Genomic DNA, 13,352 nt, shown 5'->3' with positions numbered 1-13,352 from the left:
CGCAGATGTTGTAAGCCCTGCAAACGAAGGCTCGGTTGACAGATGACTTGATTTTGGGGTGATAGCAGGAGGAGCAGTTAAGATATCTGTCGGTGTGAGTGGGTTTGCGGTACACCTTGAGGGAGAGGCAGACATCTTGACTTCTGGACACCTCAACATCAAGAAAGGAAATGCTGCCATTGCTTTCTTGTTCAATGGTGAATTGGATGCTGCTGTGAAGCCCGTTGAGGTGATCCAAGAAGTGTCGGAGGTTGTCTTGCCCGTGCTGCCAGATGACAAATGGGTCATCCACATACCGGAGCCAGATCTTGGGACGATGGTCTGTGGTGGCGATGGTGGTCTGCTTAAATTCTTCCATGAATATGTCAGCCAGATCTGGGGATATAGGCGATCCCATAGAGGTTCCAACTAACTGTTCAAAGAATTTTTCCCGCCATCGGAAGCTGGTTGAGTTGGCGCAGGTGGTGCGGAGGTACAACCACGGTACAATTAGAAGATGTACCAGAGTTTGCCTTAGTTCAATTAAACTTTAATGCAACATGCAGGTATAAGAAGGACTGGGCAAATGTAGGCACAGAAAAGCAGCCAAGATAGACGTACATGTACACGTACATCACTTTTATTCTTTCTTGAAAGGTGAAGAGAACATTCAAACCCTTGCCAAAAATGTTGCTTTATAAAGCATTTATCCTGAAAACTTAAGAGGTAATTCATTTAACCTCATCCCTCTGGTCATACCTTCTTTGACTGAAACCGGGGGGGGGAGGAATTAACCCCCCTGTTGTTACAAATCTACTGGTACAGTAACTGTAGATATATTACCAATCTACAGTTAGCTGTAGATATATTACCAATCTACAGTTAGCTGTAGATTCGTAAGAATAATCTAGATTTGTAAGAAATAAATTACAGTTTAAACAAATGGGTGACATCACAGAAATAGTTTAACACAGAACATACTGTACAGTGTAGGCCCATGTACTACCTGTACATGTATATTACATGTAGCATATGCAATGTTTTGTTTAAAGACCCCAAAAAATCCCAAACAAAACAGACTTTACTGACATGTTTGTTTCTCTTTGTTACATTTTTGCCTAGGCATAGATGTTTCCCCTGCTTACTCGTTATGGGGGAATAACAAGTTCACCGACCGCTACTCTGTCAAGTATAGTGATATAGCCATATTGCATGGATCCTCTAGAAACAAGCGACAATCAACACAAGGAACGACGTCTCGCCCAATGATTATAAATGAGGTCAGTTGTGTTCTACAAAAATTCTCAAAATGCAATGAACAATATTCAGGTGTATTTAAAAATTCAAATAGCCTACAGGTGTTTAAAGAGTTTTTACATGTATACATGTATTTGAGGCAAGCCCAAGCAACCTTTGAATGTGTGCATACATGTACATGTACTGGTAGTTGCACACAAAATGACTGTATACATGTACTTGGGTATATAATGTACATGTACACTTACTCTCATACATGTACCTCTGTTGTTTTTGTACAACATTGGGGAGTCATATTGTGTTTGTTTGTAATGCAGTTGCGTTGAACCAGAATCGGTATAATGTACATGTTGGCAGATGATTTTGTTGTTCACACAGTTATCAACTTCATTTTTTGAATGGATTTTGTAATCTAAGCATTTTCCTTCCAGCACTTACAAAGATTCAAACCTGGTAATACTGTACATGTAGGTAATCTTGTATTCAAGATACACTGTATTTACATGTACTTCTCCCAATTTTTACGGTTTTACACTGTATTTACATGTACTTCTCCCTAATTTTTATGGTTTTTAGATTTACAGGTGTTTAGATAATTTTTTTCAAGCCATGAATACAATACTCACTTCCATGCTTTGAGTAGAGTACAGTACTCTTTTACCCTCAGTATTTAGTATTGTACTCTTCTTGAGAGGGAGAGTACTGTACTCCTTAAGAGTAAGAGGTGGAGGAACTGAGTACTAACAATATGTGAGTTAGTCCTTTTGCCTGAGTATATACATGTAATAATACTTGTTATTTCTCTTGAAAAATACAGTATAAAACTGGTGCTTAGTGATAACCATGAACTCATTACACCATAGACAATATCACATAAGATTGTATCTGCCTGTGTGCGGTGGCATGTGTGAGGCTACCGTGCACAGACGCTACGCTGTATGTTGACCCGCTGCTGCGCGCATATGCCTGGTGGTGGCAATTCAGAAAGTCACGGTGCACTTCATCACTCGGTGGTCAAATGTGCTCATACTCATGATCTATGTATACCTCAATCTTTCTAAGGTGTTTCAGACTCAAATTTTCCAAAAATGATACCTGGTTTCTTGTAGGTGTACTGGAAAGCCTCTAAAACACCACTTGAAAAAATGCTTGTGTTTAGTGGATCAAAACTTGCAGAAAAATTCACGTTTTTTTGCCGAACTTTCGATGAGGAGTTTGAGCAACTCAAACCTTATCCATTCATGCAAAACTCAATGAAAATAGTGTGGCCCCACAAGCTAGAAATCAATTTTACTGCATCATGTCTTCGGGGAGTCTGCTCACCAAGGTTTTGTACACCAAAATGATCCATGCACACAATGCGTGCACAGTTGCCCATTTTGGTCTACAACACATTTCGCTCCGGGTCTTTCCCGTTGATTTGGGATTTTCTGAGTAATTTTTCATGGTTATGCATGGAGCAGTGAGAAAATTTGTGTGCAGACAAACATGAACAAATTGGTTTCAGTAGCATTGGCTATGAAGTAAGAATGCTTCTCTGATGGGCAGGGCGTAATTGACCAAAGGTGAAAAATACAGAAACTTGTGGTACTCTTTCTATAGTCGAAGTCACTGCATATTTTACGTTCCACATGAGGTTTTATGCTGCGTATTTTGACTAAATTTCTAAGTCAGGAACCGTATATACATGTACGCCGATATGCACTTTATCTAAACCCCTGGGTTTTAACTTTGAAGTGTAGTGCTGTGATAATTAACTACCGGTATGGCTTTTTTTTATTTACTGTGTACTTGTTCTTTGGTTCATTCAGAAAGTGTTTTCTGACTAGAAAATTAGAAATGTTTGCTTTACACATTATTATCCTTTGACATTTGTAGTACAAGTGATGACGTCACCAAGCTTAGGTAAAGAGTACAAACACGTTTTTCTCAGACATGCTTTTTTGCAGAATAATTTCTGAAAACTACTAGTATTTAGTATCCTTTTTAGGGTTACTTGTACTGCCAAGCATATTGAAAAGTGCACTTTTCAATGACTTGCCATGGGCATTTCTGACACAACAAAGAATCATTACAAAAGAGTATGTACGTAAAAGAGTAAATGTAAAAGGTTCCAGCAGATTTTGATGTACAAATCAATGCAATACTGAGGTTTCCTTAAGGAATGACATACCTGTAATACCTGTAGTTGTGCCCATGAATGTCTTATACTTGTATGTGTAGCATGAGCCTAAAAACTAAAACGGCATTGAAATGCTCCTTACAAAATTGAAACACTATGTATGTAAATGAGAATTTAGGTTTATTGAACGTCAGTTTACATGTGTACATACATGTACATGTACATGCAGATGCATTTTCAAGGCCTGTAGCAAAAATGCATTGTATAGACCCTTTAATTTATAGGACTTGCCATAGGTCTATTGCTGAATTGACAGCATTGGCAAGGGAGAAAGGAACAGTGCCAAGTGCATAATTTAGCCTGGCTATCACTCATAGGCTCAGGCTGTGTCCAAAACGGGCCTCCAGACAGATCTACATCTATATATTGTCAGTGTATCTCCATACATTTCCATTGGAGTGAAGACCGACATTAAACGCACTTGTACATGTAGCTCCAGACAACAGATTCAGTTGCAGCCTTAGTCATGTTACAGTGGTTGGTGATTCTGCACCAAGAGGAAATGGCTTCATAGATCAGTTCTCCATGGCAACCACGAATCTAGTCCTCTTTACATTTTACATTTGCTTTCCTTCATGTTCTATCTTATAAATTTTTTAATGAAATGATGCGTAAGTTGAGAAGTGTTCTATTACCTGGTACACTGAGAATGCAGGGATTGAAGCTGATTTGTTGAAGCATAATTGTATTGTGCAATGGATTCACTGTTTTAAGTATGAGAGAAACTTGCTATTTAAATGAATGAAAATTAATAAAAAGCTTCAGAAGACTTTGTCTCTGTATTTTTTTGGGGAAAAAATGACGTGAGATAAACTCTGAATCAGGAACCTACATACACTGTGCATGTACATGTACTCATATGTATGTTAAGGGGCCATATTCACGAGATCTTACTTACAGCCATGTATGTATACATACCGGTAGCCTACTTAGCCTACCGGTACTTAGCTACAATGTACATGTACATGTACCTTATACAGTACATGTACATGTAGTTGGTTAAATTTGCAAGGGCTTGTAGTGCCTACTAAGCCCACATGCATGTGCATTTGTACATGTGTGTAGTTTGGAACTGTAGTTGATACCTATTTACAACTAAAGCATTTCTAGGGTTAGTTACATTCAAAGTTTCTTACAAAAGTTAGAGTTGATCTTGGGTACCAGTAACTCTATGAAGAGAGTTGTTAGTGCATTTTCATTTTATCGCTGATCACCAACTTGGCAATGTGGCTCAAAGAATCCTGGTTTTCAAGGGGGTAGAATGCATAAGAATGCATAACTTGGACAGGGGGAACCCAATACACATTCATATGCTACAGAAAACCTTTTTTTCCCCAGGAAGGGATAATCCCAATCACAAATTTACACAGTTGCACCTGATTTTGAACATTTCACTCTTTTCATTCAACTTTTCACACACTTTGCCTGCCAAAAAGAGATTCCTTTCATGCATGTCTTGAAAATTATTTGCCTTCCTTCGCGTCTTGTTGCCATGTTTGGTAACATTTGCATTGCTACCAAATTTGATTTTGAGTCACCTCACTATCACGTACATGTATAGGCCAGATCTTTGTTTTTTAATAGATGTCACAGTTTGATTTCATTCAAGAAATTTTGTTTTATTATAGAAATTTGCCGTGTTTTGTTAACTTAAAATTGTGCTAAATTCCAGAACGTTGTGGTTCAATTGAACTGAATGGTTAAAGGTATTCACTGGCGGACGAAATGCCGAGGCCAGTGCCTGTGACTTCATATCAAGTAGTTAGTGAATGGTTGAAAAGTATGGACTGGACTCTGGTCAGTAGTCAATGGTCGTTGGACAATAAGAAAAGAATGTTCATTGGCCGCAACCATTCCAGTTTAGTTGGTACAGTTTTAAGGAATTTGGGACAATGCATTGCGTTTCTGTATAAAAAACTTGGGAAGGGCATCAGCTTGGCACTTGGTGATGAGATTGACTGCTGGCACTACGTTGGGGCATTAGAGGCCCGTCTAACCCGTTCATCCCACATGCGTTTGGTCGGGGATTGGGTTTGTTTTCGCAAATACTGCATCGTTTTGGGGAGCTTGAGAGCACCAAGATGCCAGTAAGAGTGCCAGCAGTCTAGAAGTCTTGTCTTCAAACTTGACAGCCATGCCAGGTTACCTGATATAGGCTGTAAGTATTTTATTTTGTATAAAAACTGCAACAAAATTCTGTGAAGTGTTGTTAATCTATTATTGGAAAGAATGTTGTAGTTCACGGGTTCATGACGAAATAAATTATGTTCATTTGTTAAAGCAATTGTTTGATTAAAAGCGAACAAAACGTAATGTTTTAGGAGATTCTTATGAAATAAACGCAGTGGTAAATTATTCAAGTGGTAATCCGAAACTTTGGAAATGTAGTGAAAGTGATTGGTCAGAAATCGTTTGAAAGTAGTTAACTGTATTTAATCTAAAGGGATTTTGTATTACAAATAGGGCTTTTTATCTTGGACTGGGGTCTTGGTTGACGGGTAGACGTTCCCCCACCAATGTGCCATCCCAGGATGACACCTAGCCCCGGGGACGACAGCAGGACTCGCCTTAAACTGAGATCCGGACCAAAGACCACAAGTGTCCATCAGTATCTTTTAATTTTGATATGTGTTCCTCGAGGTTTGCTTTGAATGTGTTCAAGATGAACTGTGTAATTAGTGGTTTTTTTAAAGGGGGATTCAAATATTAAATGTGTTGAACTATATTTGATTGTGTTTGGTCCTATATTTTCTCTGAGTCATTCTTTTCAGAGTTTTGGTTCAAAGGTATCATTTCCAAGGCCTTTTAGGAGGACTTGTGACAATAGACAAGAATTAGCATAATACACCTGTCACATTACGTGCATGTCCAATCATCACATGCCACACATGTACATGTACATGTACATGTATGCTCATTTCACCCAAATGCACTACATCTTATTCTTTGAGTACTTTTGTGTAAACACATTTAACAAGGTTCTCAGTAAGGTTTCATAATTTCCATGGTAGGCTATCAGGAATTTTGGTATCCTACAAATACATGTACAAGGGCCTAGTTGCCTGCTAAATTAGTAAGGTTTTGCGAATATGGGCCCAGGTACATGTAAATACAGTAGACCACCAAGCAACATGAGCCAATTTAAGTTTGTTTATTGTAGTTTTTATTGCCTTTTTTAAGCAAATTTTGTTGATATACAGTATCCACTTTGAGCAGAACAAAAGAGGGTGTGGTTTTTTCGGGCACTAACCACATATAGGCGCGCTATGAGGTGCGCAAGTACATGTACATGTATGTGTGCGTTTGACGTGGAGCACGCTGAGTACGCATAACTAATTTTATTAGTTTGGATTTATTCCGGCTGGTATGGTCTTTGCGTACACGCAGAATGCGTGCAAGAACCCGCTTGTAACCACACGTCTTTCTTTCGCCAATTGGGAGGGGGGTGCAGTTCAGCTCGAGGCGGACACATTGCATTCAGCTGTCCTCAGCATGGGTTTTGAACAAGTCACAAGAAAAGTACTACACTTAAAACCTAAACTTCATTCAACTTTTTCTTTGAATTACTCCAATATTATCCACAGAGAGAAAGTCATCAGTACTACAGTTCATCTTATATCTCTGGAGACCCCAAGTACTACATCGACTTGGAAACAGAAGAATCCTTCACTGTGATTCCTCATTGGAAACTCTCTGATAGCCACCTAACTGCAGCTGTAAGTTTGATAACCATCACTAATGCCATCAGTTGGGTAATATTTCCAAATAGGTCTCTTGGGAGACATTTTGTGGTAAATTTTTCAACATTAGGGAGACATCGGTCATTAGGGAGAAATTTTGTGGTAAATTTTTCAACATTAGGGAGACATCGGTCATTAGAGAGACATTTCAATGTCTCCCTAATGCTCCAACTACCAAAAGGACGAAAATATTTATTGTCCACATTTTGAGAGATGATAGATTAGGGTCTGAAAGGAAAACAGTTTGGGGAATATTGAATTATGGGACGGTAAAGTTTGAAAAATTTTGTGCACATTCCTATGGGAATGTCTCCTAAGTGACCCATTTTCGGTAATAATAATATAAACTCAATGATTTACAGTTATATGTACATACATATGATGTTCATGAAGCACCTTTTTATTTTGGTTCCTTTCTGTTTCCAGTAGATATACATGTACCTGTATGTACATGTATGTAGCTTTTCTAGAGTTGTTTATTTTAAGAGAGGCATTGGTCATTTATTTTTCATTAATCATGCTAGATTATAAATCTTAAAAAGATATATGTAACAACATGTTCATCTATGTCAAGTGCAAAATTCTCGTTTCTCTTAACCCATCCTGGATGGTTTACATAAATCTATTTTGTCCCCCACAGGTAGTAAACCTGCCTTTCACCTTTACATTCTATGGCCACAATGTAACAAAAGCCTATATAGCCACAGGCGGTGAGTCTTCTCTTCATTGTCAGAATTTCTATTCTCAGTAGTCACATGTAAAGGTATTGGTACACGTACCTGTTTAGAATTCTTTTTGAATTGATATATTTCCATCTTAATTCATTGGTTAATCATACTTGATTTCACACATGTCCCAGTATGAGGCCTTTACATCTCCCTGACAGCATTAAAATTTCATTTGGGCTGTAAAAAATCTGATCTGCTGTACCCTGCTTTTTACAGTTTTGTAAGGGCCCGCGACCATTAAGACCCCGTTTGAAAAGGTCCCCCTCCTCCCTGGTAAGCTTGCCCTGTTGCAAAAGCCCCCTGGCTACTGGCCTGGGATGCTGGACTGGTTGTTGATCTCGAACTTCTCCATCCTGGGGTCTATTGTTTGCAAGTACTGGTATGTGTAATCTATCCCAGAAGGAACCTGCTTGTGGTTTTTAATCCTTCAGGGCTATACAGTGTTTACACTAATCTGCTTAGACCCCTATTCATCTGTGGAAACATCATGGGGGAAACCTTCCATCAGGGATTTTGAAATGTAGACATGCAGACTGGCCTGATACCGGCCTGGAGTGGCCTGAATGCTGAGCAGGCATTATACACGGTGGGCTATGGGGGGGGCCTTTTCAAACCGGGTCTAAATGGTTGCCCGCCCTAATTAATGCGAGAAATTGAAATTTCCCTGAGAAATGTAATTCACAAAGTACTGCATGTTTTAGATTGGTGCAGTGTCTACCATTAAAACAATTTAACTGTTCAGTGTATATGGACCTGGTTCACTCATACATATAATTTTTGGTTCATTTTGTGACACATTTTGTATTACAGGCTTCATATACTTGGGTACTGTTTTTCATGAGTTGATAGCTGCAACACAGTATGTGGCTCCACTGATGGGTAACTTTGATCCAAGTATTAATGATTCTGCCATCATACGATACGCCAATAATGGTAAGTAATAAGTACAAGTCAATTGGGATACATTTTCAGGATACGTACATGTACCTGTACATGTCCATGTAGAGTGTGATTTGGAACCAGATAGTGAACTTAATGAACGTGTGTATGCATTTGTACGAGTTGGAGTACATGTGTTGTATGCAGTAACCATTGGCACAGTATCAAGCATTCAGGATTTAATCAGTTTTCAAACTTTCATTACTGTCATACATGTAAATGGCAATCAGTAGGTCCCAGAACATGTGAATACCCAGAGGGTTAGACATATAAATACACCTTTCCTCAGACTCATTCTTAAGTAACCCATGTAGTACTGAAAGGTCACTTTCATGCTGAGGCTGGTGTTTGTCCCATTATTGTGTGCATATATCCCTTCGAGCCAACACAGTGCATGTTGCAGTAAAGGGTCTATTTTTTCAATTTACTTCAGGAAGTTCAGGTAATTGCTTTTTACTGTCAAAGGAATTGATGCACTTTCACTGAAGGGTCATCCTACATTGCACACGTACTGTATTGCCTCATGTGTTGGAGACAAACTCAGCCAAAATTAGTAAAGTATAAATATGCTTTTGATACATGTTATAATATATGTCTTCAGTTGTGAAGCCACAGCAATCTTTCTAGTGTGTACACTCCCTATCATGTTGAGGCATGCATGAATCCATAGAGCTTTTGTTGTATTCATTTTTACTAAATATGCTGCTACATTTATGACATGACTTAGAGGGTCCCTTAGCTAATTAGTGCAGCCATGATTACATTGTATCATGGCAGTCATATCTGGGATTTGAATAATTAGCTTGAATCTCCTTCATGACGCAAAAACAGCTGTGGTGATTCTCACCAATGCAGTGACAACCTGATGCAAAGTGCTTAACTTTGTCCAGGAACTGATTTTTGACCCATCATTCCAAAACCAGTTCGAAGACTTTTAGCTGCATGTACCATCTGGAAATAATGCCCATGTACTCCTGGACAATGCACATTTCACAGCTTTCATTGCTCCTACATGTACCTTATCAAAGCTGTCTTTACTTTGAATCACTTCAAAGTGTAATACTTACCAATGGTGTGAGAAATTGTCCAACATCAAAATAACCTCCATGTACTTCAGCCAGGTTTTGGAATGGTGGGTCTTATATGTGAACATTTTTTGTGTTAATTACCAATTCATAGTACATGTACATGTCAGTGTATGTTTACAAAATTATTATTTATTATAATGTCCGTGATATATCTACTATTGTTACTGTCAATTTCAACATGAATGATAAAATACAAGATGACTCCAGGGTGTAAAATGGCTGTCCACAACTGCATTATGTATGTCTAGTTAGTCAGTGAAGTTCATCACTTGTGAATTAGCACAAACTGTTGTCCACAAAGTGACCCTGATTTTGGGTGCTAAGAATCTATTGCATGTTTTCCTACAAATATGATTGACTTTAATTTAAATATAATAAAGATGTAAAAATTCAATAAGTTGAAATGAAACCGAAACAAAATACTTAAAGACTACTGAAGATCATGACAAAAACAAATGCTGTTTCATTTGGAAGGTCTACATTTACATGTGTGTCAGAAAAGCCAGTGATAAAGTGTTAACGATATGACTCAGCTATAGGTGTGCAGTCTGTACATGTACCGATAGTTAGTTGACAGTGCATAAAATGCCAAGCCCATATATGTTCATACACCATTCACTTTCATTAGTGCCAATTGCAGTTCATATGCTTGTGTTGACCAGGAGCTTGTTGGATTGGTGTATATTAACCCCTTCACGTCGGGACGCGGATAGAGCCGCCATAAAAATTGAGATCCTCGGCCCACTTTTCAGCTATAATTCTCGGCCCACGCTCGAGCGAACACGGTGAAAGAAGGCACACCCTGGCTCTTGTATATATGGTGATTGGCCTTTGTGTGTAGCCCAGAAATGAAAAGACTGAATTTGCAATAATCACCATATTCACAATAGTCCCCACTTTGAAAAGAGGCAACGGGAATTAGGAAGCATAGTAGAGCCGCATGCCACTGAACAATCAACCTTTTCACTGTGTAATTCAAAGTGTGCAGAGCACGCAGGGCCACAAACCGAGAATTTGCGGTTTGGCAGGTGGCCTTCATGGCCAAGCGAGGCTTGAATTCTTGGGGTCGGCTTTCGCAAAGGAATTCCGTCGTCAAGTGGTTAACCTCATTAATTAAGGCATTCATCATTAATAGATACATTGGTACAAACACAAAAGAAGTGCGCAGCTGAGTCTCAAACATTCAAAGATCTTGCTTTTCGAATTTTAAACATAAAGAAGAATGAGAGTCAAGGTCTGATGACTTAACCCTCCCCCCACCAAGGGCAGGACTGTCGCTTTCCTTTTACCTTTGATAGTAAAGATAAGATTACCACCCTTTGAATGGATGCCATGATCAAATCTTTTATCTAAAAAACATAATGTTTGTGTGCAGCTATAAAACCTTGGTGGTTCACCACATTTCAGATTAGAACATCCTGTTTAATTTGCAGGTACTGCATTTACTGTGGAATGGAATGGTGTTCATGTGCAACATAATATTGAAGGTACTTGTAACCCACTTTATCCTTTCTTTTTAAGAAGTAAGCCTGGTTTCCATATCGATGTAAATAGATGCAAAGTGCATTGCTGATCAGTCCCTGATGATATGCATGGATAATGGAAACACTTCATTCTTGACTAACTCAAAACATCTTGTAGTGTCAAGAAAGTTGGATCAGGTTTAATATTGTCAACTGTCTGTACTTTGAGTCACTAGAGAAGGCCTATACAAACACCCATGTTGGCATGATAGGCATACAGTGATGTCTTAGTAGTGATAGCTTAGTACCACTCATTTTGCCCATTAAATTGGTATCAGTTTGACTTCAAGACGAAGTATTGCTTCCTTAAAAAAGCATTTTTATGAGAAAATCTCCAAGTTTGGAATGTCATTTTGTTTCATTTTTGGTGTAATAATGTCACTCAATGCCTCTGCTGCGATTTTTACGACAATATGGAAACTAGGCTTTACATTTCAGGGGTCAACAAGCAATAGTGAAAAGAAAAAGAAAAACAATTTGTATACCACACCTTCATTTGATTGTCGCTGTTACTGATGCATTTTTCTATTCTTAATATTCTCATGCTTGGACCTGTGTACATACATGTATGCATGTACATGTAAACTGTGTATCCAGAAATAAACCATGTCCTATTGATCTTACCATACCTCATGTACTACCATGTATTTATATGCATATAGCGTAGCTAGGGTGATGTTTGCACATGTGCATAGCACTACTTACCTACAGACATAAACGTTTAGACTGTCAGATTGCATTCAAACTGAAGTGTGATGTCATTTGAACCAGGAAGTGAAGTGCAAATGAATGAAATACATTCCGAATGTATGTACATGTTGGTTCACACACTGATTTTGAACTAATGCCTTTTACATACGTAATTGTGCATGTGACGTATTCACTTTGGTATGCTATTGGGAATTTATATAAAGTTGAAGAATTCCAGCCATGAAATTCTATAAAACTATTTTCGATCATTAAAATCGTCTATGTACTAATGGCAGTACAGCAGCAGTACATGCAATGTAAGTGGGTTATGCCACATATGCATTAAACGTGAGCCTATGTGAAGCCACACGTTGCTTTGGCCATACTTTTCAAAATCATGGTTTCATGCAAAAGACTGGCAGTCTGTATTTACATGACTGTGGTACTATCCCACACAACCATTGCTAGGTGAAATGCATGTGTTGTAAACTGTCATTCAGTTAAGAGTAATACCAGCTATAGATTTTTGCTGCTCACGTGTTCATCTTGAGTGTGGACGTTTGCATGCATGTCTGATAAATGACAGAAATAACAACTGGAGGATACAGTTAAGCCCAAAAGTTATTCCTACCCTTTGAAAAATACGGCAGTTTGTTATTTTGTTAGAACATTTGAACTGGACTGATGGTCCAAACCAGGCACACAAAAACTAGTATTTCCTTTGCAAAAGCTCATTCAGGCAAAGATTTCAGCTTTTGGTTGTCAATTCTATGGTCTTTTGGTTGTAAATTCTATGTTACCTGAATTTGGAATGGATATGAATAATTTGGAGCTTAAATATAACAGTGGAAGGACCACAGAGAACTTTGCTCTCATTCATGAATATGTATGAGGTATGGTTATAATAGAAAGATCTACATGTACCCTATAAAACATCTTCTCTTATGGTGAAGCAAACAACTGAGCTACATACATGTAACCACAGCTACATTTCTGTTCATTGCACTTCTGTAAAATTAAGAAATGGATAAGATTCAAAGAATTTGATTTGGTAATAAAGTATCATTTTAAGGGCAATGTCATCCAAAGTTTCAATAAACAGAGACAGTGCAAGATCATTCGCATGCTGCACCTACATGTATGTGTACATGTTTGTTTTGGTTTGTTTTTTGGGGGGTTTTGGTTTCATTAAGCTGAATGCACATTCTTTTATCATGAAGTCCAAA

At 38.3% G+C, this 13,352-nt stretch overlaps 1 protein-coding gene across 2 annotated transcripts in view; it reads left to right on the top strand.

Annotated features, from left to right (window-relative positions):
* LOC110984249 (plexin domain-containing protein 2-like) overlaps positions 1-13,352 on the top strand; it is a 39,216-nt gene that overhangs the window by 4,348 nt on the left and 21,516 nt on the right. Inside the window, exons 2-6 of one of the 2 annotated variants that reach the window (XM_087148220.1) lie at positions 1,108-1,259; positions 7,003-7,134; positions 7,799-7,868; positions 8,697-8,819; positions 11,347-11,400. In XM_087148220.1, the coding sequence (XP_087004346.1) occupies positions 1,108-1,259; positions 7,003-7,134; positions 7,799-7,868; positions 8,697-8,819; positions 11,347-11,400 (531 nt within the window). Of the gene's footprint in view, positions 1-1,101; positions 1,260-7,002; positions 7,135-7,798; positions 7,869-8,696; positions 8,820-11,346; positions 11,401-13,352 lie in introns of both variants that reach the window. The other variant, XM_022244242.2, reaches the window with a different exon arrangement.

This window comes from Acanthaster planci, linkage group LG17 (genome assembly GCF_054643075.1).
Source record: "Acanthaster planci isolate LZ-2023a linkage group LG17, COTS_SCS, whole genome shotgun sequence".
NCBI lineage: Eukaryota > Metazoa > Echinodermata > Asteroidea > Valvatida > Acanthasteridae > Acanthaster > Acanthaster planci.
This window is presented reverse-complemented; position numbering and strand designations above follow the sequence as displayed.